The sequence below is a fragment of the Gobio gobio genome, assembly GCF_949357685.1.
Source record: "Gobio gobio genome assembly, chromosome: 19".
Classification (NCBI taxonomy): domain Eukaryota; kingdom Metazoa; phylum Chordata; class Actinopteri; order Cypriniformes; family Gobionidae; genus Gobio; species Gobio gobio.
In genome coordinates this window covers 24,117,168-24,141,206 of record NC_137112.1, presented here as the reverse complement: position 1 = coordinate 24,141,206, position 24,039 = coordinate 24,117,168, and the positions used below count along the sequence as shown (strand labels likewise).

Sequence of the window (24,039 nt, the reverse complement as noted above, 5' to 3'; positions counted from 1 at the left end):
CTGAGTTGCTGTTGTTCCCAATTGCTTCTACTTTATAACATCACTAACAGTTGACCGTGGAATATTTAGTGGTGAGGAAATTTCACGAATGGACTTATAGCACAGGTGGCAACCTCGGTACCATGCTTGAATTCACTGAGCTCCTTAGAGCGACCCATTCTTTCACAAATGTTTGTAGAAGCCGTCTGCATGCCTGAGTGCTTGATTTTATACACCTGTGGCCACGGAAGTGATTGGAAAACCTGAATTCAATGATTTGGAGGGGTGTCCCAATACTTTTGGCAATATAGCTAGCTGTCATCTTATATAGCCCATCCATCCAAGTAGTAAAAATATCAATACGATGGCAATTTTAATAATTACGAAAAGAGACGAAATTAAAATTAAACACTTAGTCAACGCCGAAAAAAAAAAAAAAAAACTCGTCATTGTGCACCTTGACTTCTCAAGTGATTGCGACGCCCCTGTGAACGCGCGTTCATCTCGAGCGCCGCTGTACAGCCTCGCGCAGACCTCAGATGGCGAGCACAAGTCAACACTAGTACACTGAGGTGGCGACGGGATACAGAGATCCTGGTAATTACTTACATTCATTATATTTATTCATTTGATGTGTCAGTATCAAGGGCTAAATAATCTCTATAATCCCCATATGAGTTTTCGGGGTTTTATTCTGAGATGATGACTGTAAGTGAGGATGTTGTAATTGGCTCTTGTTGACGTTACTGTGTCGCATTGCTGTAGTCACCAGCAGCCACAGGCGAGAGTGATGTGCATCAGCCATGAACACATGCGTTTGCAGCGCAGCGGTGCTGCTAACCAGAAGTGATTCTGAATCACCACTGGAACGTGTGTGTCCATGTCAAAGGCATTGGAGATGTTGTCTCGTGTGAAGGTTGCGGCGGCTTGTCTGCAATGCAGTGCTGAGAGAATAACCAAACGCACATCCAGTCATCCCTGCGGTAACAGATGCTACACTAACTTTCTGGTAAACGATTTCCGATTAGACGAAGAATACACAAAAACTATAATGTTTTGACACTTTAGTGCGACGCGTAGATATAAACGCTTCTATAACTGCAAGCGGGCGACGCGTTCTAGGGTGTCGCGTCGCGTTTCTGGTAGGGGTGAGGCGACAAACTCAAAACCAATGCTGCTCAGCACTTTTTTTGCAGCGGTATTTATGTCTGTGAATGTGTATATTGAATACACATTGAAATGCGTTAGTGTTTGGATTTAGTTGCGTTCAAATGCATCATTATGAATATTTATCTGCATATACACCCATGCAGAGTCATTCTGCCCACTCAGCAAATCCTCACTGTGAAATAGTGATGCAGGACCTGTGTCTGAGACAGTGGCACAGCATTAAATACAGAACACCAAGGAACGTGGAATGCTGAAATGTCTTTTTTTTTTTGGACATATGTCATAATTATTGCCAAAATAATTACCATAGTACAGGGGTCTTCAACACTTTTGAGGCCAATGACCCTAAAGATAAAGAGATGGAGCGTCTTACATATTGTATAAAAGTGTCCAAACCCTGGTCTGTAACGTGTATAGTAGACTTATCATAGTACCTTACAATTGTAAAATATTCATTATTGAGGTATTCAGGAGTCATATTTGTATATTACATTTAAACTTAGTATTTAATGTTAATTAAGTTTGATATATTATACTTTTTAGGATTTAATATTTAACATTTATTATAATATTGTACTAATTGTAATGTATTTACTCATTTAATTTGGGAGGTATACATAACATTTAGCTGAAATATTTTTTTACTTTAGATTAAGTTGAAGTTAACAACCAATGCAAATTCCTGTCCAACATTTTTTTTTTACTTTTTCAATAATCTGTTTATATGGAAGAAAAGATCACTACTTATGTTTCATCATGACTTTAATACAGTAAGTCAGTGCTTTTCAATCATCCTCTTTCTTATCCTTTAACCATATAAAGCCTGGCATATGAAACACAATTCTGAAAATACCTTTTCAATGGAACTGTTTATTGAACCTTTCAACAATTTTTTTGAGTATTTATTTGATACATCAGGCTTTTATGGCTCATATAGTATAGATAAAGTATAATGTTTATCGTAGATAAAGTGTTTTTTATTTAATTTATTTAAAAATTAATATTCTGACTTTTTTATTCAGAGTCCGAACTGAGCAAAAATATCTCAGAATAATGTGTACATAAAATATTTATACACAAGTTATTCTTAAATTTACTTTATGAAAATCATTAAAGATCAGACATTTTTTCACAGACGTTTTTACTAATATACTTTGTTTAAAGCATTGATCAAACGACAGAAGGCATGCAGTATAACTGGTATTTTAGCAAAGTTTTGATCAAGAAATTTGCGTATTAAATATGATACAGTAGGCTTTAGCGTTAAAATAGAGACAGGCCAAGAAGTCCTGACAAATCCACTGAGCTGCTGGGAATTAATATATCTGACTCATCTTTTGGCAGGACTTTGTACAGGCCATGTCGTGATGGTTTAAGGATAAAACAGAGCTCGGGGTGGGCTAAAATATGTTCAGTAACCCTCTCGCATTGAGCTCACTTCACTGAGACTATGAGGCAAGCAGTAACCGCCACTCTGTCGGTGTGGGGCGAGAGGCGTTTCGGGTACTCCACCCTCAAGGACTCCAGCGAGTCTCTGCTAGACGAGCGCAAGCTGAGGCCTGGTCTGAAAGAGGACTCTGTCATTGAAGAGAAAGAGCGAGAAGAGAATGAGCAGGAGCAGCTGGAGGCCGTGCTGGGACTTCCATCGTCCCCTGTGGAGGACACTCAGCAAACGGGCAGCACGGAGCCCTCAGACTCTACGCTGGAGTCATGCCAGGACCATAAGAAGAGTGGTGGGATGGAAGCGTCACTAGTGTCTGGCTCTAAGAACGCTGACTCTGCGGGGAGGAAGGGTTCTCTTGGTGCTTTGCCTGTGCAGCGCTGCAGTTCCCTGGGCACCACGGCCCCTCAGTGGGTCCCTGATTCTCAGGCACCAGCATGCATGAAATGTGGATCCAAATTCTCCTTCACCAAAAGGCGTCATCACTGCCGAGCATGTGGGAAGGTGAGAGATGCATGCGATTCTGTGACCAAAATGTTATTCGCCTTCAAAGCATGAAAAGTCTTTTTGGTTTGCAGGTTTTTTGTGTGGTTTGCTGTGACCTGAGATTCAAACTGACTCATCTCGGTGGGAAAGAGGGCCGTGTCTGTGTCACCTGTCATTCAACTTTGATTAACCGTGAGTTTTGTGGTGGATTCCCCTACTTATATACTGTTATTACACATTAATTACAGTGTTATAATGATGTCATTTCACCAGGGACACTTCGCAAGGACCAAAAGAAGGTTTGGTTTGCAGATAATCTCCTTCCCCAGTCTGAGAGTAGAAGTGCCAACAGCTCTCCCATTTACAGGAGTGTGTCCCACACACAGAGGGCTGAGCTCGCTCAGGCGGTATGATGGGAGATCTTGTCTTTTATTTTAAATTTTTATTTTTGTATGTTAAATAACACTTTTACACTCTTGTTATTAGTATTGGGTAAGTTACTATGCAAAGTAATTAATTACTAGCTACTAATCACAACTTCAACAGTTTAATTAGATACTGTACTAATTGCTCTCGCTAAAAAGTATTGCGTTACTTATTACTAATTACTTTATTAAAGGTGGGGTAATTGTTATTTAAAAAATGGTTTATAAAAGTGTCTCTGGCCGAGGACCAAAATAAACTTGTAGCCAATCAGCAGTAAGGGGCGTGTCTACGAATGATGGTGAGAAGAGAGCGCTCAGTGCACGTCATTATTCAAAATACACGACACAGGACGAACATTAGCCGAGCAACGACAGAAAGAGAGAGAGGGCAGATAAAAAACATGTGGAAAATGTCTATGGAACAAAAGAAGGCTTCCGATCGAAGTATCAGCTTTCCAGCGCTGGAGAGAACTCAAGGAGCGGGAAGGCCTGCAATCGGACTGCTTTATTTCTTCTCGATAGGCGAGTAACATTGATTTAGTTTTGTTTCACAGAACTAATGTATGCTGGCTTTTGCTTGAATATGCTCGTGTGTCATGGTTGCTTGTTTGTCCATTTGCAATCGTATCGTCGTTCATTTCAGCGATGATAAAGACCCATTAATTTCTACATCCTATAACGTTAAACCACTGTCTGTTTCAAGCGTCAGCTCGCAGGGTGTCCGAAAAGTAAGACGATAAACTCCTCATATATGTTCGTTTCCTTTGGTTCCTCTTTTCGTGATCGATATAACCCTCTAATCTGGTCATAATTGTAATATTTTCATTAGTTGGACTGTCATGCTCGTGCTATCAAGTTGTTCATGAGAACTGTTTGTGTTTTTGGGATGTAAGGGATGACTTTTTAATTGAACATTCGACCTGGATTACCATACACTCTAAAAAAAAAAGGTGCTATATGGCACCAAAAGTGGTTCTTTGGCTTGTAATCATAGGGGAACCACTTTAAGTGCTGTATAGCACCAAATCTTGGTGCTTCAGTGGTTCTTCAGCAGTTCTTGGGATGATTGAGGTGCTATATAGCACCGCTACCATATACAGAACCTGTTAAGATATGGTGCTATATAGCACCAAAAGTGGTTCCCCTATGATTACGAGCCAAGAACCACTTTTAGTGCCATATAGCACCCATTTTTTTGAGTGTAGTAACATGCATTGCTTTCACTTATTGATGGCATCATACCCTCGACCGGCTGGCACAGCAGATTCCGCCATAGTCGTTGCCTGCGTTGCGTACATATGTGTAGGGCGGAGCTATCAAAATAGGGGCTACACCCTTTTGGGGTAGGGGAATTAATTACTTAGTAATGAGTTACACCCAACACTGCTTTTAAAAGTTCAGTGTGTAGTATTTATGTGGATCTATTGACAAAAATGCTATATAATATACATAACTTATGTTTTCATTGGAGTATAAAGACCTACATAATGAACCGTTATGTTGTTATTACTTTAGAATGAGGGATTTCTATCTACATACTCCGTGGGTCCCATTACATTGAAATAACCATTTTGCGTCGTCATATTTCTACAGTAGCCCATATTTCTAGTAGTAAACGGACAAACTTCTCTACAGAGCGCTAGTCACTCTCTGCTCTCTCTGTCGACGACATTTGTGTCCTGTGACGGCCCTCGTAGCTTCTCTATGTGCTCTGAAAGGGAGGGGTGAGCATTGGGGGGTGCAATTCACAACCTCACCATTAGCACGTTTAAGGACATAATAGAGAGGATATTTTGTTTTTCGTAATATTTTTGTTTGATATATATCTTGAAATAAACTTTAGAAAGCTTTTCTAACTCAAAGCGCATTTATTTTATTATTATTTATTATTATTGCTGTAGGAAGTGGCTGACCTTAGAGCAGGAGATGAAGTCAGAGGTCTTAGTGGCAACTCCACAAAACCAACTCCACCAAAGGACCTTCCCCCTATTCTGACATCAACAGGGGTCAAAGGAGGTATGAATATGTCCACACACTCACTGTTAAATTAGCCCTAGCTTAAATTAGGCTTAAAGACCCCCTGTAGTCAATAATTTTATCCCTTAAAACTCATCTTTGATTACCAAAATGACGTGTGTAATAAACATTCCTGGGAAATGCCTTAAAATAGCTTGAATGTAACTCTACACCCTTGCTTCATTTAGTATACATGGATCTATGAATATGCAAATAAACCCCGCCTCCACTCTGTCACACGAATTCAGAATACCTGATCTACTTGGTCAACATTACTATAGTAAGCGCTGCACGTGGAAATACTGGTTTAATTCAACCATGTTTGAACCAGAAACTGATTCAGAAGAAGAAGAGGAAGAGCAAATTATAAGGTCGTCTACAAGTCGATGTATCCCAAAAAAATATACTGGGATAACCTGGCTTCTCTTGAGACTATTCTGCTTCGCAGCATAGTAATGATGATATGCTAAAGCCCGCCCATACATTGACGTCATTGGTTGAAAGGTAGTTTGTGACGTCAGAAACTCCGGCGATTTCAAACCACGTTTTTGAGACCGTCTTTGGTTGACTGCAGTTTTAAGGGGAAAATACTCAGCAATGGTGCTGACTTATGAATTTGCACATGGTTTGTCTTAAAGGGGACATATCATGAAAATTTGAAAATGTAAGTGCTATAATTGGGTCCCTGTTGCTACCAACCCAGAAAACGTGAAAAAGGACAACCCAGTAACTTTATTTTGGTAAGCTTTTCTCTGCAAGCACGTTAAAAACGAGCCACTCAGATTTTTCTCCCCTTCTGATGTAGGAAGGAGATCGTATTATAACATTACCGTCCCTTAATCTGCACTTTTCCACCCACGGCGCCGCTATTTTGTTTTCACAAAGGACAGTGGTGAACAAGACCCTTGTGTGTATTTGACAGTTTAAACACAACACAAAATAGGAAAGAGAAATTACTCATGAGACTTGACGTCTGACAGCCAGTTGTCTGTGTGCGTGAGCTTCAGATAAGTGTACTCAGAAAATGATCCATTAGAACTTTAACTAATATAGCTTTATAACTCATGGAAATAATAAACTTTAATGATGAAAGAAGAACTATGCTATCCGTGAGAGTGATCCGATATAGATGATAATCAAAATCAAGCAGATGTCTTGTTAGTATTTGGCAGAGAATCCGATTGAGGCAGGAACTGTGTGGAGAGGGGGCGGCACGCAGCTGCTCATTTGCATTCAAAGGGGTGGTTGATTATTATTTAACTTTTCTTTAACTTTATTTAGTGTGTAATGTTGCTGTTTGAGCATAAACAACATCTGCAAAGTTACGATGCTCAAAGTTCCATGCAAAGGGAGATATTTTCTTTTACAATAGTTGCTTTTTAAGGACTACAACAAACGGCTGGTTGTTGGGACTACACAAGCTTCCTTCCGGGTTAGTGACATCACTAACCCTAAAATGTACATAAATCCTGCCCCTAGGAACATGCAACAAAAGGGGGTGAGGCCATGTTGGGGTGCGTTAGAAAAGAGGAAGAGTTATGTAGTAGACTGTTGTTGCCATGCCGTCGAAACGCTGTCATTTTCACCCCTATTGCAGGTCCTCTTTGTTCGGCCTTCCTAGCAATGTTGGACTGACGGTGTGTCTACAACAGACGTGACAAAAGTCAATAGAACCCATTATAATCAGTGATGTTATTGTCTACACTGGATGGGGCGTGATGTGAGCGGCAGATCTTCGACAGTAAACTGATGCCTCGTTCACACGATGGCCAAATGCTTTGCAACATGCGCTTCCAGTGTAGACAGCCTTTAGCTGTTGCGACGTGAGCAACAAACTTCTTTTTAATCCCATCAGCGGACTTTGAATGTTGGTGTTTGATGGCGTTTATGTGATCATTCTAAATTGTTATTTGATTAGAGCTTTTATAGCTAAACATGGTTCTATGTAAACATGGTTCTTTACTGTAGTAAAGCCATGGATTAGTCTTTGTAATGTGCTCATAGTTCTGGCAACATATATTTGGCTACACTCGTTCAGTAAAGACAAAACTAATGGTGCTCTACAGTCCGTATCGATCACTATAGATCCGCAGTCTGTAATCCAAATAATCCCTTCAAGCATTTACAAATAAAAAACGTATCTCAAAGTATGAGACAACTACAAACAAAAAAACATACCATTCTGAAACATCCTGTAACAGCTATTCATCTATTCTACATGCAACTAACCGTAATGGTAAGGGGCGTGACGTTTCCCGGACAAAGTGCACTAGGCGGTTAGCAAATCACAACACACTGGGACAGCTAACCATTCTGAGCCCATTGCGAATTTCTGAGGGAGGGACTTCCTAAAACCAGGAAATCAGCAGACCGTTTTTATGAGAAGGGACACGGTGGTGTAGAATAAAGCTAAATTATGTGAAAAATGTGTTTAAAAAAAACAAACATATTAGACTGCACCCCATAAACACAATCAAGCCTTTGAAAAAAGCTGATCAACCACCCCTTTATAGGCACATGCCTGAAAACAGCCTGTTCTTGACTGTAGTCAGAAATGGGTATTTACAACATTGATTTATAAATGATCTGGGGGGTATTTTAAGCTGAAACTTCACAGACACATTCTGGGCACACCTGAGACTTAAATTACATCTCGTAAAAACGGGCATAATAGGTCTTGAAATTAGATTTTCACCACAGGGGGTCTTTAAAGGGATAATTCACCCCAAAACCATTTTCCAAACCCACATTAAGTTCTTCTGTGGAACAAAACGATTTTCTATATAATGAATGCATACAGCGGGACCACAAAAGTACCACAAAATCACCATAAGTATGAGAGTGAGTACTTAATGACAGAAATCACATTTGACTGAACTATTTCTTTAAGACAGGGGAGGTGTTATTGGTACTTCTAAAGTATTTCATTAAACGTTTGTGAGTGATTTTGAGGTTTTGGAGATGCTTGTGTTTTCTCTGCAGACTATACTCTGGAAGAGAAGAGAACAGAGTCGTCACTCTTAGAGGAGTTGGAGAGAGGTCTTGCAGAGCCTCTCGTCTTTGTGCTCAACGCCAACCTGCTGGCCGTGGTGAAGATTGTCAGCTGTACGTTCCTAATGGTTCACTCCACACTTGATGGATTTATGGTTTTGGTGATTTGACATGTGGAACCTGTGCGAATCGGTATGGTATATTATATCGTGATTTGAAGCTGTTCTAGTCTGTGTAATTATTCGTTTCCAAACCATCACGTGTGTACGTCCATGTGCGTCTGTTCTCAGGATGTGTGTGCATGTTCTGTACATCTGATAACAAGATGCTGGTGTATCATGTGGATCGCTGTGGTGTTTTTGTGTTCCTGTAGATGTGAACCGGCGGTGCTGGTGTGTTATGTCGAAGGGTATGCATGCTGTTGGACAGCCAGAGGTGGTCATTTTACTGCAGTGTTTGCCTGAGGAGAAGAGATTCCCAACGGATATTTTCAATCATTTCATTCAGATCTACTGGGATGCCCAGACAGGTGACACTTGTATCAGATGTTACTCAACCATAAAACTAAGATCAAACATCAGCAATGACTTGGTAAATCTTGATTTTTCTCTTTCTCTGAGCAGCAGGAAAGCTTCTGAATCACCTAAGTCACTCTTTGGTATCACGGGGGTTTCTGGGTAATAATGAGCATGCAGGCTTTCTTTACGTGCGTCCGACATTCCAGTCTCTGGAGGGCCTGCCGTTACCTGTTCCTCCATTCCTGTTTGGACTCCTCATGCTCCGGGCAGAGGCTCCATGGGCCAAAGCCTTTCCACTGAGACTCATGTTGCGTTTAGGAGCGGAGTACAGATGTAAGAAAACACAAAATAAGATGCATATATATACACTGGCGTTCAAAAATATGGGGCGGGTACGATTCTTGTGTTTTTGAAAGAGGTCTAACTAAGACTGCATTCATTTGATTTATTATTATTATTATTATTTTTTTTTTTTTCAATTTAAAAAAAAAATTATGTAATACTTTTATTCAGCAAAGATGCATTAAATTGATGACATGTGAAATTAAAGACATTTATAATGTTACCAAAGATTTCTATTTCAAATAAATGCTGTACTTTTGAACTTTCTATTCATCACAGAATCCAACAAAATATGTAAAAATATTAAGCAGCACAACTGATAATAGTGATGATAATAATAAGAAATGTTTATTGAGCACCAAATCAGCATATTAGAATGAATTCTGAAGGGTCATGTGACACTGAAGACTGGAGTAATGATGCTGAAAATTCAGCTTTGCCATCACAGGAATAAGTTACATTTTAAAATATATCAAAACAGTTATTTTAAATAGTAAAAACATTAATATTGCAAAATATTATTACTGTGTTTTGGATCAAATAAATGCAGCCTTGGTGAACATAATGAGACTTTAAAAAAAATCCTATCGACCCCAAACTTTTGAATTGGTGGTGTATTATGATTTGGGTTAACTACTTATTTAACATGCTATTTAGGGTGAATAATATGCAAATTGAGACACAGCCTTAGTCTCTATGATCTTAAAATCATTCATAATCTCTGTATGCATCATTTTAATGACCCCTGACCTCAGGAAGTACACTAATTGAGTTGTTTGTTTGTTCTGCTGTCCTGTAGTCTATCCCTGTCCCTTGTTCAGTGTGCGCTTCAGAGAGCCTCTCTTCGGACCTGTCAACAACAGCATCATGAGACTCTTAGTGGTGAGACTTATGATCTGTTTCATTTACTATACTGTCATACAGCTTCTTATTTAGTTTGTGTGATGTCTTTTAATTCATGTTTTATTCTGATTTGACTCTCAAAGGATTTCCGTTTTTACCGCTACACGCTGCCGACGGTGCCGGGGCTTGTGGTTGATCTAGAGGCAAGAAGCACCTGTATAAGAATCCCTAAAACACGTCATCCAGAGGTACCATAACCATGAATTGCTCAAAATAGAAAATGCATCAGGAGTATCATGTCTAGGGCTGTCCCAGGCTAAAGATTTTTCTAGTCGACTAGTAGCCTTCCACTGAAGCCATAAGTCGAATAATCACACATTTATTTAAATTTAATTACTTAAATATATACTGGCGGCGGAATATACCTATAGCCTATCCTGCACTCAAGAGCACGCTTAAAAGCTTGACGCAAAGTACCTGCAAAAATAATGATTATGAATGCGTCCGAAAAAATAGCAGCGAGACATTTTAAGGGCCCTATTTTAATGATCTGAGTGCATGGTCTGAAGCGCATGGTGCAGGTGCACTTACGGTGTCCGAATCCACTTTTGCTAGTTTAACAACGAAAAAAAAGGTTAGTGTGCCAGGCGCATGATCCAAAAGGGTTGTACCTAGTCTCATGGGTGTGTTTTGGGTGGAACATGAAATAAACCAATCGGAGTCACATCTCCCATTCCCCTAAAAAGCCAGTTGCGCTCGCACCATGGCAGAATTTGCAAGTGGAAAGACTGAACGCTTCTCCAGAGAGAATTTTTAATGTTAAAATGTTTGAGTGCTGCTGTGTGTCCCTGTGTGTGTAATAAGCTGAGTGTACGTGCGTTGTGCACCTGCCTATAGGCGCATATTACTAACGTGCTCTTTAAATAACACAAAAAATACTGTGCTGTTGACTGTAGACCAGGTTTTTGTTGGTCAATGGTGCAGTCGTTTTCAGTTGCTTCAAAATAGCAATGCGCCTGAACACGCCTCGTTTTCAGACCAGCACACCACACCCATGGGCGAACAGATGGGCGAGAGTGCATTTGCTATTTAAACTATTTAACTGCACTGGGCGGAACTGCATTACATTGCGCTGGTTGTATGATAGGGCCTTAAAGGTGCAGTATGTAATTTTGAACAGTAGTGGTTGAAATGGGTACTGCAGTCTGAGAGTTTTCCCCTGCTCCCTCCTCCTCACACTTGACGCTCACTCGGGTTGCCTGATTGAGGACACGCAACAGGAGTGAGCGCAATTGACCAGTCGGTAAGCCCCTCCCCTTGAACGCAGATGAGCCAATAGCAGTTGAGTATCAGTTGCGCTGGGACCGGAACTCGGACATCTTTAGGTTTCAGCGCCATAGAGAAACATTGGAAAATCCGAAGCTCTCATCGGTTTGATGGTGTTTATGCTACAAAAATGCTAAAATGTCGTGCCTGAGGTACTGTAACACCGATTCCAGGGATCCTGAGAGGATTTTCTGTTTGTCATACTCTTGTTAAGTTACGATTAAAGTCCCTGCTAACATACAAACCAAAATAACTAACTGTTCTCACGTCATGTAACACTGTAGGTCAAAAACACGGAGGTCTACATTTCAGTGCCTCTCCATATTAAACTGGTTATATGTAAATTAATTTAATTTTAGATATGTTTAGGTCTACATTATCTTTCCTACTAAGGGGGACTCCTATTTTGATGGGTATTATAGTCTACGGGTAGTGAAAGGAAGAGCTCGCACGCAGTTTATCAGAGTTGTACAAAGTTTACCAGTTATTAAAGGAACAGTCCACTTTTTTTGAAAATAGGCTCATTTTACAAGTCCCCTAGAGATAAATAGTTTAGTTTTACCGTTTTTGAATCCATTCAGCCGATCTTTGTATCTGGCGGTAGCACTTTTAGCATAGCTTAGCATACATCATTGATTCTGATCAGTCCATTAGCATCTCATTCAAAAAATGACCAAAGACACTTTCAATATTTTTCCTATTTAAAACTTGACTCTTCTACAGTTACATCGTGTGCTAAGACCAACTGAAAATGAAAAGTTGCGATTTTCTACACCTATATGGCTAGGAACTACTTTCTCATTCCTGCGTAATAGTCGCGGATCTTCGCGGCCGTACCATGGCTGTAGCGGCGCAATGATTCGTTGGTATTCTGTGAAACATGGTGGTAGTATACACCTTCTACTTACTATCACAGCCCTTTACAACACACAGAACCATGGCTAATCACACAGGTAAATCCACAACACAATTTGTCGGCTGCAAGCCTGAAACTTTCTCTGCAACTACACGAACTTAGTGCTGGTCACATTGAAAGTTGCCTAGCTGGGGGCTACTTTCAGGCGCTGCGTAATATCATTGTGCTGCTGCAGCCATGGTACGGCCGCAAAGATCTGCGAAGATCCAGTCAAGTTTTAAATAGGAAAAATATTGAAAGTGTCTTTCATCATTTTTTGAATGAGATGCTGATGGACTGATCAGAATCAATTATGTATGCTAAGCTATGCTAAAAGTGCTACTGCCAGATACAAAGATCGGCTGAATGGATTCAAAAACGGTAAAACTCAACTATTCAAGTCTAGGGGACTATTTTCAAAAAAAGTGGAGTGTTCCTTTAACTGCACCCCCGAAAAGTCATAAGCTCTGTGTATATGTTTGTTTACTGTTAGTTGTATGAGTGTTTCTGTGTAATTTGCTGTGTATGTTAATGGTAATGCAACGGAGAGAGATAGTTTGTGAATGAGACGTTAATGCGCACTTCTTATGGTTTGTTTGTTCAGCTCTTACGATGATTTTTTTGGAGTGAAAAAAGACATAATAAACTTGATAATCCATCAGTAAAGTTTGGCCATCATTCGGACAGGGTATACGCTACATTCTGTGTTCAAAAACATCTTGTAAGATATAGCAACTCCATTTCTTAGTCCGAGTTAGCAACAGTAACTAAGGGGGGCGGGGCTTACCGATAGGTCAATTGACAATGAAAGGTGAGAAGATTTATCTGCATTTTAATACTCCCTTTCTTAGTGATTTTTAGATGGATACCGAAGCTTTTTAGGTTGGGTAGAATCTGCGATCTCTGACCCAGTTTGTTTGCTGGCTTCCATGGCTGCTATACGCTATATATGTTTTCCGCCAACTGATATTATTGGGTAAACTGGCAGCGTGTGGTATCACACAGACCAAAACAAAAACAGACAATCCGACACGGAACACACATTTCAAAGTGTTGTAGCATTGTTGAAAAGTGAAAAAATTACATACAGCACCTTTTATTAGAGTAAACGTACCTATTAAGCTCAAGTACCAATTAAGAACACTACTATCTTTGAGCTCAGATTATTAAAAGGAAAAAAATGTATCATCCTACTTGATGTCTTAACCAATTGATGTGTTTTTTACTATATACCTCCTGAAATTTCAAGCGAATCAGACCATTGCACACTGGGATATGAGTATTCATGTGTTCACACTGTCTGGTGGCCATTTTGAAAGCTGTCTGAAATCTTTCACCAAAAGATTTTTTTAGATGTTTAAGCCTTTATTTTCGATAAGTATAACTTCTTACTGCAAAATTAAGAGATTAATGTTTAGACTTTTGCATATTATAACCTGGAACCTGGATGTGGGAAATAATTACAGTTAGATCCAAAAGATTTATCTAGGTTAAACTTAGAGTTATGTAAAGATGTAAAATGTTTCAAATGATAAATTAAAAAACCCACAGTTAGCGATCTGTCCCTCACGGACTGCACGACTTCGCCACTTCCTGTGGAGTTTTTTTCTGCAACTAACCGACTAATACAATTTTGGTCGACTAAGTCTCTTCTAGTCGGCTAACATTTAGGCAGCCCTAATCATGTCCAAAGAAGTGGTAAAAGTATGATATTTTATGAATACCAGAATATATTTGAGTATCAGAAGGATTCTGATGTTCGATTGATAATCAGACCTGAGGTAAAGAGTAATCCCTTTTATTTCTTGGGATAATGTGTGCCTTGTCTCTGTTACTGCTGGTGTTTTAGCTGCTGAAGGCTCTGAATAAGTCTAATGAGAGGGTGCTGGCCCTGGGCGCCTGCTTTAATGAGCAGGCCGACTCTCATCTCATTTGCGTGCAGACGGCAGATGGGCAGTACCAGACCCAGGCCATCAGCATTCACAGCCAACCACGCAGAGGTGAGAGCGAACATCCGAACACCGACGTGAGGTTATAGACACAACTATAATATCTGTTGGCTCTTTTTAAATATTAGTACACAAGCCCCTAAAACTATTTGGACACTTTTTTTGTTCCTACAGTTGGACAAATGTTGTTGCATAATATAACTAAGTATCAAACCTATTGCATTATTATAAATATTTTAAAGAAAGATAGCACAAACATGCTTTTTAAGCAAATCATTTCAGGTTTTAAATTATAAAATGATACGGAAATCCTATGAACCCGGGAATGCTTCTCACGTGGTATCACATGATTGTTAGCTGCAAACAAAAGTGTTTTACTTGGACAATTAATAGATTTCTATTTAATTTATTAATAGGAAAATAATATCCTATTATACAGTTATTTAAAAGCAGGAAAATTGACATGCTGGATTTTAAATGGATTTTTCTCTTAAATTGTATCTCAAAATAATGGGTGTTTTTCCAAACTCTTATTTTTCAAACTCTTTATTTCCATTATGTAAACATTTGACCTGTTTACTTGTTCGACTAGGAAGTTATTATTTGTGCAAGCCCTAATTTATATAAAAGTATATAATACAGTAAATAATTTAAAAATGAATTATTATTATAATAATGACCTATTTCAAAAGTTTCCAGAATTTCAGTAATAAAAGGCTTTTAAATACGAGCACATCACTGCGAACCCCAGCAGTTACTGTACATGCTTGGCAGTGGTCAAAAAGGATTTACAAAATGACTTTTGGATTGATGTAGATTCAGATGGCAATGTAACCTTATTTGTTTTACCTTACCAAAAATATTTGGTTGGGAATTTGTACATGGGTGGTGAGAGAATTTCTGGATTCAGACAGCAATAAAATCACATACTAGCCACTGGAAATGTTGAAATTACCTTACTTCCACTTCCAAGAAATTTCCGTCTGAATATGGCAATATGATGGACTACACCTCTGGTTACACTGCCAGGACACCTGTGTGAATTGATTTAAAATGTAGTGTAAAAATAATTTTATACTTTATTTTTTATAATTTATTTATTATTAATTATGACCCAAACAAAAGACAAAATGCTAAGAAAATGTTTATTAATGTACACATGGAAACTACATCAACAAAGCACTGATACATCTTTCCTTAAACGCTCACTCGAGGGCGCTGTCTGACAGTCTTGGAAATGGCGTTCACATTGAAAGTGTTCCATCATGTGATGACTGGAATTCTCTCACTGAATCTAAATCGTTGTTTCTGTTTACCTTTCAGTCACTGGCTCGTGTTTTTTTGTGTTCAGTGGAGCGCTCAAACCTTCATCTGGGTACTTGGCCAAGTCCAGCATTGTAGAAGGTTAAAGATTTGTTAATTTCTGTGCTCAGTCAAAGCAGAACATTCCTATTGTTTCTTGTCTCCTACTTCAATAGTAATTTAATGTTAATGCCTATCTGTCTATGTTTATCTAACTTGAATGTGTATGTCTAGAAGTTTCGGTGTGCATGTGCTAAGTTTCCGTGTGTCTGCTTATCATTACAGATGGTTTGATGGTGCAGGTAACCATGGAGACCATGGCAGAGTTACGCCGATCTCTACGGGACATGAAAGACTTCACAGTCACCTGTGGAAAACTCCACCCAGCGGAGAGGCAGGAATATGTGCTCATTCAGTGGCAAGATGAAGAGCCGCGCTTTAATAAAGGGTTAGAATCAAACACACTCACACTCACACACACACTCACACACACACACTATATATATATATATATATATATATATATATATATATATATATATATATATATATATATATATATATATATATATATATATATATATATATATATATATATATATATATATATATATATATATATATATATATATATATATATATATATATATATATATATACACAGTGAGGAAAATAAGTATTTGAACACCCTGCTATTTTGCAAGTTCTCCCACTTACTTCAAAATCATGGAGGGGTCTGAAATTGTCATCGTAGGTGCATGTCCACTGTGAGAGACAAAAAATGTATGATTTTTTAACTATTTATTTGTATGATACAGCTGCAAATAAGTATTTGAACACCTGTCTATCAGGTAGAATTCTGACCCTCAAAGACCTGTTAGTCTGCCTTTAAAATGTCCACCTCCACTCCATTTATTATCCTAAATTAGATGCACCTGTTTGAGGTCGTTAGCTGCATAAAGACACCTGTCCACCCCATACAATCAGTAAGAATCCAACTACTAACATGGCCAAGACCAAAGAGCTGTCCAAAGACACTAGAGACAAAATTGTACACATCCACAAGGCTGGAAAGGGCTACGGGGAAATTGCCAAGCAGCTTGGTGAAAAAAGGTCCACTGTTGGAGCTATCATTAGAAAATGGAAGAAGCTAAACATGACTGTCAATCTCCCTCGGACTGGGGCTCCATGCAAGATCTCACCTCGTGGGGTCTCAATGATCCTAAGAAAGGTGAGAAATCAGCCCAGAACTACACGGGAGGAGCTGGTCAATGACCTGAAAAGAGCTGGGACCACCGTGTCCAAGGTTACTGTTGGTAATACACGAAGACGTCATGGTTTGAAATCATGCATGGCACGGAAGGTTCCCCAGCTTAAACCAGCACATGTCCAGGCCCGTCTTAAGTTTGCCAATGACCATTTGGATGATCCAGAGGAGTCATGGGAGAAAGTCATGTGGTCAGATGAGACCAAAATAGAACTTTTTGGTCATAATTCCACTAAACGTGTTTGGAGGAAGAAGAATGATGAGTACCATCACAAGAACACCATCCCTACTGTGAAGCATGGGGGTGGTAGCATCATGCTTTGGGGGGGTTTTTCTGCACATGGGACAGGGCGACTGCACTGTATTAAGGAGAGGATGACCGGGGCCATGTATTGCGAGATTTTGGGGAACAACCTCCTTCCCTCAGTTAGAGCATTGAAAATGGGTCGAGGCTGGGTCTTCCAACATGACAATGACCCGAAGCACACAGCCAGGATAACCAAGGAGTGGCTCTGTAAGAAGCATATCAAGGTTCTCCAGACCTAAACCTAATAGAGAATCTTTGGAGGGAGCTCAAACTCCGTGTTTCTCAGCGACAGGCCAGAAACCTGACTGATCTAGAGAAGATCTGTGTGGAGGAGTGGGCCAAAATCCCTCCTGCAGTGTGTGCAAACCTGGTGAAAAACTACAGGAAACGTTTGACCTCTGTAAATGCAAACAAAGGCTACTGTACCAAATATTAACATTGATTTTCTCAGGTGTTCAATTACTTATTTGCAGCTGTATCATACAAATAAATAGTTAAAAAATCATACATTGTGATTTCTGGATATTTTTTTTTTAGATTATGTCTCTCACAGTGGACATGCACCTACGATGACAATTTCAGACCCCTCCATGATTTCTAAGTGGTAGAACTTGCAAAATAGCAGGGGGGTGTTCAAATACTTATTTTCCTCACTGTATGTGTGTGTGTGTGTATATATATATTAGCAAATTAAATTTAAACCAGTGCTAGTTTCCACTTATTCTGTCCTGTATCTCACAGCATTATCAGCCCCATTGATGGGAAGTCTATGGAATCTCTCACAAACATCAAGACCCATCAGCGCTTAGAATACAAAGCCAATGGGAAGCTCATACGCTGGACAGAGGTAAACACTTAATAGTTTTATGCACAGAGTGTAACTTGTGTACTGTTTGTGTTTGAGTTTAAAAATGGGGGAATAAATCAATCAGTTCGCTCCAGGCAGAATCAGTAATTATCAGTTTCTGCTCATGCATTCCTTCTATAACATTACTGTTCCAAAATGAGTTTGATTAGAATAAAATATGTATTTTGCCTATACTTTATACAAGAGCTTGAATAGAACTTTATACTAAGAGCTTGTGAATAAACCTTGTAACTCCAGCGAATCCTCAAACTGTCGGTCAAACCTCATTACCCGCCTCAATCTTGAATGAAGTGCCACACATATTTTGGAGACTCTGTTTGTTTGCAATGCAAGCAGAGTATTGTAAATGAAGAACAATTTTTTTTTTTTACTCAATAAAAACATTTGTAAAGGATAATGTTTTATGTATTTGAGGAGGGGAGAAGAATCTGATATTTGCCGTTTAATCATTGCCTATACAGCCTGTGCTTAGCACTTCATCTTTTATAACACATGATTTGGGCCAACTGTATTAAACAAAAGGAAAAGCTTGGCGCCCACATAGCTACTGTAAACTTTGTAACCTGTAAGTTGATGAAAACGTAATCTGATGGACTCTGACTCTGACTGCCTCAGATGCGGCCGTTCTAATGACTAACATCGCAAATCTCCGACATTCACTGGTGAAAACTTTGTAACTGTTTGAGCTTGACTTTGGTCAAATGTTAATAATATAATGACACATGTAAGTGTCTGGCCATAATAAGGCCACAACACTAACTTTGACAACATGTGTTTTAATTATTTGTAAAAAAAAAAAATTATATCCTGAATAGTAGCAGTTCTACACTTTCAAAGCACTCCACTCTGGATATTACGTGCCATTTATTTTCAGTTTAATATAATGCTTTAACGGTTGGTGACATATCCTCGAAAAACTCCAGAGATCACTAAAATGCTAATGCCAGCGCTTTGAAAATTGCACTAATTTGTCAAGTTGCAATGGCACTCACGTTGGATGTCAATGTCACATTTTCATCGGTTGAAATCGGCTGCCAAATTAAAATATTAAACAGAACGACGAAATAACATTATTAACTGGTTAATGGTAATTTCAAATTAGGGTTTCTGTTCAGAACGATTAAACCTTGAAACGTTTTCGTTTTTGTTCCTTGAAGCGGTTCAGAGCCCTGGTTTGTACTATTACTACTACTTAGGGATGAGTGCATACCAGAACCCCGAACCCTATATGCAAGAGGTGCTATTCCTTTTCTACCAATGAAAAAAAAACTAATCCTAATGCCTAGCAAACAAACATGTCAAGTCAAGTCACCTTTATTATATAGCGCTTTATATAATATAGATTGTTTCAAAGCAGCTTTACAATGATAGGAAAATCATTCAATGATACAATCAGTTAATTTCGACTGTACAGCAGCTCTAAAAGAAAAAGTGTCATTGTTCACCTGAAGTCAGTTCAGTGCTGATTCAGTTCTGTTGTAAAGATCATAATTTTATCTATAAAGCAGTTCTGTAGAAAAACAGTGATGTCATCGTCAAGCTCAATTCAGTTCTCATCCAATAGTGTCAGTGCATTGAAATCAATAATATTGTTAAAATATTAAGTGTTCCCTACTAAGCAAGCAAAAAGGTGACAGTAGACACGCTTCCATTACCCTTCAAATGGAAATTGCGAATTGAAAATACGCCCAATGGAAACTAGTCATTTGCACATCTCCCATATATCACAACGTTTTTACGCTCACATGAGGTGGTTTTTCAGTCAATTCAAAAAAGGACATTTTCGCAAAACTGCAATGGAAACCGTTTTTCCTCATTTACAGGTCACTTGCCGTAGGTAAAAGTCGATCATTTTTTACAGATTACACGGACAGAAGACGAGACCGAGTTCTTTATTAAACTCATAAAAGACAATAGAATTACAGGAATACTGGATTCTAAACAAAGAAATAACACATTATCATGAAGACCTTGAAGAGGATATGAGAGAGAATCCCCCACAAACACCTCATACGTGACGCTCACAAGTGTAAGGTGCTTTCCTTGCCATTAATGCTTGGATAACACACCTACGTCTCCGATTATAATGGCTATTGCGGTGGCTGGGATATACATAAACCTACCAACATCCGTGGCATCATTTTTGGAACGACTTATCGCAAGAGGAAAAAAAAAAGTTTGAGTCGCATAACAGTGGTTAATGGAAATGCTGTCATTTCGCAATAGTTTTTTTGATCAACATTTAGAAAGTATCGCAAGTTTAGCACAAATCTGTAAAGGAAACGTGGCTATTGACGAGACTCCAAAACTCCACCAGGTGACAGAATGGAGAAAAAAAATCCTTGGGAGAAAGCAGGCTCAGTCAGGGGGGGCCAGTTCTCCTCGACGAACAAACACGGTGTAAATATGATTCAGGCTGCATCACAAGTTAGAATTCAGATATTTAATCCAGTTCCTTTGCTTGAAGATCAGATACATCATGCCAGTATAGAGACTAAGCGGGTCATAGGACCTGTTTGGTTTTTGTGGTCTCTGCTGAGAATCTGTGCAGATGGCTGTCGTGTGGATGAGGCCTTCACAGGGAGAGTCTAGTAGACATGATCTCTGCAGACATTCAGGGCTGCGTTGTGGTCGTGTCTAGGTGCAGGTCCTTCATCTGATCTGGATACGGAAAAGATCCGTATGACTACGGATAAACAGAGGCACTAATAGATGCCATTCTTCTTATGGTGTAACAAATACATCAGGTTTTTTGCAAATAATATATTAGTAACGAAAATAATAATAATAAAAAAAACGATCATAAATTTACAAGAAAAAAATAAATCACATTTGTCATGGAAAAAACGGAGCATGGATTAGCCAGCCCAGGGTTGACTGTAGGAAATAAAAATGTAAATAAAATGCATTATAGCTTAACTTACTCACCAAAATAGGCTATGATTATTTGTACACAAAACATGCCAATGTGTGCAGCTGACCCGTCCTCTCAAATAAATCATGGAGATCTACGGGACTTAAAAATCAGTAATGGTATACATTACGGTCCGTTCGTTTTTACCCGGGACAGATCGAATAGCGTTCCGTGACTGTGCGTTAAGCTGGAGAAGGCTGTTTGAAAAAACGCTATTAAAACTACCGATGTTTTATCTTGTGCGGTTTGCTGGTTATTCTCATAGACATTCTGACTAGGCTTCTACGCTCTCTGACCATCCAATCAAAGGACGTGAAAATGCCGACGTTACTGTACGCCAGCTAGATGGCCCCGCTGTCGCCAAATCGAAATCTGATTGGCTGATTAAATCGGAGCGGTTATCTGATTGGTTAAAGCGCAAAGTTTCATTGCCATTCATTTTAAGCTAGCGGCACCCGCAATATTGATTCTGAAGGCCTCAAGGCAGATTTCTTTGACCTGGCAGCACATGATGGCTGAAATATGATTGGATTTAAGCTCTGACATAAACAAACACTACTGGAAGCAGCGCAACCAAGAGAAAAAGCGATGAAGTTAAGAAAATAGACTATTGGGAATAATTTAACACGCATTCTTAGAAAAAATATATAAAAATTTAAGTCTGTGATTCTGATAGTGATTAGGCCAGCAGAGAAGGCCTTGCCACCACTGCGTAATAGGTAGATGTGCTCTGCGGTTCCGCCCTCTTTCACATGGAAATCTTCTGTTTCATTTCCTCTATTGAGTCAGTCGGTCAGACGTCCACGAGTGAAAACATGAACACTGGAGAGCTGCTTTATAGTAGAAATTGAAGTGTAATTCTAATTGAAAGCAATACTGACACAGTTTTTTCATGTTTAATACTGTAAAGCTGTTTGGTTTAAAGCAATCTGTTGTATGAAGTGCTATTTAAAAACAAACAAACATGATTTTACTTGACTGGAGTGCCGAGTTGCAGAGTTCATGCAAACATCCACATCGCTTTCTGAGATGCTTTCTGAACTGCTGTTTTCTCACCGCTGTCATTTTTGTTGTGTCTTTATTTTGTTATTGAGAGGAAAGCGTGCAGCACATATTTACACATCTAAACGCCGCTCTCTGCAACGTGGGCGGCGTCGGGATGCTCGCTAACAGTATATCGCTGCAAAGGTATTTTGAACTTCTTTTTACCCCTAAACAAAGAACGAAAAAGAACCTCGCTGTGAGTATATTGGGACCTTAATAATTGCATAACAATTTAGAAAGGAAAAGGACCCTCTTCCTAAAATGTAAAAGGCAGCTATATATCGTAATGTATTAAAAATGTAGAATGGATATAAAAAAAATCGTCCTAACAAAATAATGTTAATATCCCTTTATTTTGATTTATAGTTATGCACTAAGTGCCTGCGGCATCTTAGTGGGTTTTATCTGAATGGTTTTTTTTCTTTCTGAAAATGCTTTTGATAACCACATTCAAAAATGGGATAATTCATGTTTTAATGTCACAGGTGTTTTACTTGCTGAAAGACCAACATCCAAATGGGCTTAATAACCACACCAGCCATAACCGTCTATCAGAACGTATTGCACGGGCGTTCTGCTTGGCACTGTGCCAGTCTCTCTGTTTGCTGAAGGAGGACGGCATGACCAAACTGGCGCTGAGAGTAATTCTGGACGGGCAGAAGGTGAGATGGCGATAATTATGTCCACAGCTGCGATGCACAGTAATTAATTATCAACAATAACAAATGATTTATTTAGTGTAAAAATGTTTATAAATTAGTGTATCATTATTATAAATGAAAATTGAACAATGATTTTACGCTAAATGTAGTTATTGTTGATGATGATTTATATTTACATATTTTCTGCCTTCATTCATCAAACAAAACAAAAACAAAAATTTTCATATAATGTATCTATTGACTTTTCTCTAAGTCTGCTAGTTGATTACCAGTCGTCATTTTTATTACTCCTTTGCGCATGTACTTAGAACTATTTCTTCAATCCCATTCAACATGTACACTTTCAGCTGTTTTAATGGCTGTAGTTCAGTATTGTGTAAGGGTAGGTCAGGAGTCTAGCATGTGAGTATTACGTGCCTGACATTCTCCTCAGTGACGCCAGTGTTCTGCTTTATTTTAATAGTGCTGTATTTCGATTAGAGCTCTGGGGTTTTGAACAAAGGTCAAGACATCAAAGGACAAAAGTTATAGTAATGTCTTTTCTTTAATCTTTCAGATGGAGTTCTTGGCAGGCAGTAACGGTCAGCGCCTTCCAGCACCGTACCAGGACTGTCTTAACCAATCATTAATGTCCGTGGTACAGAGTAACTCTCAGTACCAGGGTCTCGCCGCCTGCCAGCTAGAGCTCATCTTCTATATTCTTGAGGATACATCATAGAGACGGACCACCCACTGTCACATGTGCCAATACTCCCAGAAACCTCATGAGCATAACCTTTGAGTTCAGTATCATTTGAGAGTGGAATGTAGTAGCTGTCCCCATGGGGCAGCTTATTTTAGTAGTTTATTCAATACCCTACTGCTCACTGTGAAAAGGTCTGGGGTTACAACATCAAATGGCTTTAAAAACTACTAACATTTCTCAGTCATCACTGGAGGTCGACAGATATGTCGTTTTTGCTGATTGATCAACACCAGTAACAGCTCTTGGAATGATCATATAATAGCAAAAATGAACACTGATATTTCATTAGGTGCCACAATGTTCTTATGGAAACGTATTTTTAAGTAAAAAAAATGTAAATGTAACTGCTACTTTATTTCTCGTAATCACATCCTCATAGCTGGCTATTGCAACTCATTGAAAAATTAAAGGGATCGTTCACGCAAAAATGAAAATGACCCCATGATTTACTCACCCTCAAGCCATTCTAGGTGTATATAAAGCTTGGAAGAGCCAGGACATTTTTAAATATTATAACTCCCATTGTATTCGTCTGAAAGACGAATGTCA

At 39.0% G+C, this 24,039-nt stretch overlaps 1 protein-coding gene across 1 annotated transcript; it reads left to right on the top strand.

The window, feature by feature from the left end:
- Positions 1–2,599: 2,599 nt before the first annotated feature.
- Positions 2,600–23,463, top strand: zfyve9b (zinc finger, FYVE domain containing 9b; the record flags this gene model as incomplete). The annotated part of the gene is made up of 13 exons (XM_079845342.1): positions 2,600–3,094; positions 5,403–5,517; positions 8,500–8,622; positions 8,882–9,037; positions 9,135–9,359; positions 10,168–10,250; positions 10,355–10,459; positions 14,282–14,432; positions 15,705–15,785; positions 15,969–16,131; positions 17,999–18,104; positions 22,569–22,745; positions 23,302–23,463. 13 exons carry the CDS (start codon positions 2,600–2,602, stop codon positions 23,461–23,463), a joined length of 2,142 nt encoding a protein of 713 aa, XP_079701468.1.
- Positions 23,464–24,039: the final 576 nt, after the last annotated feature.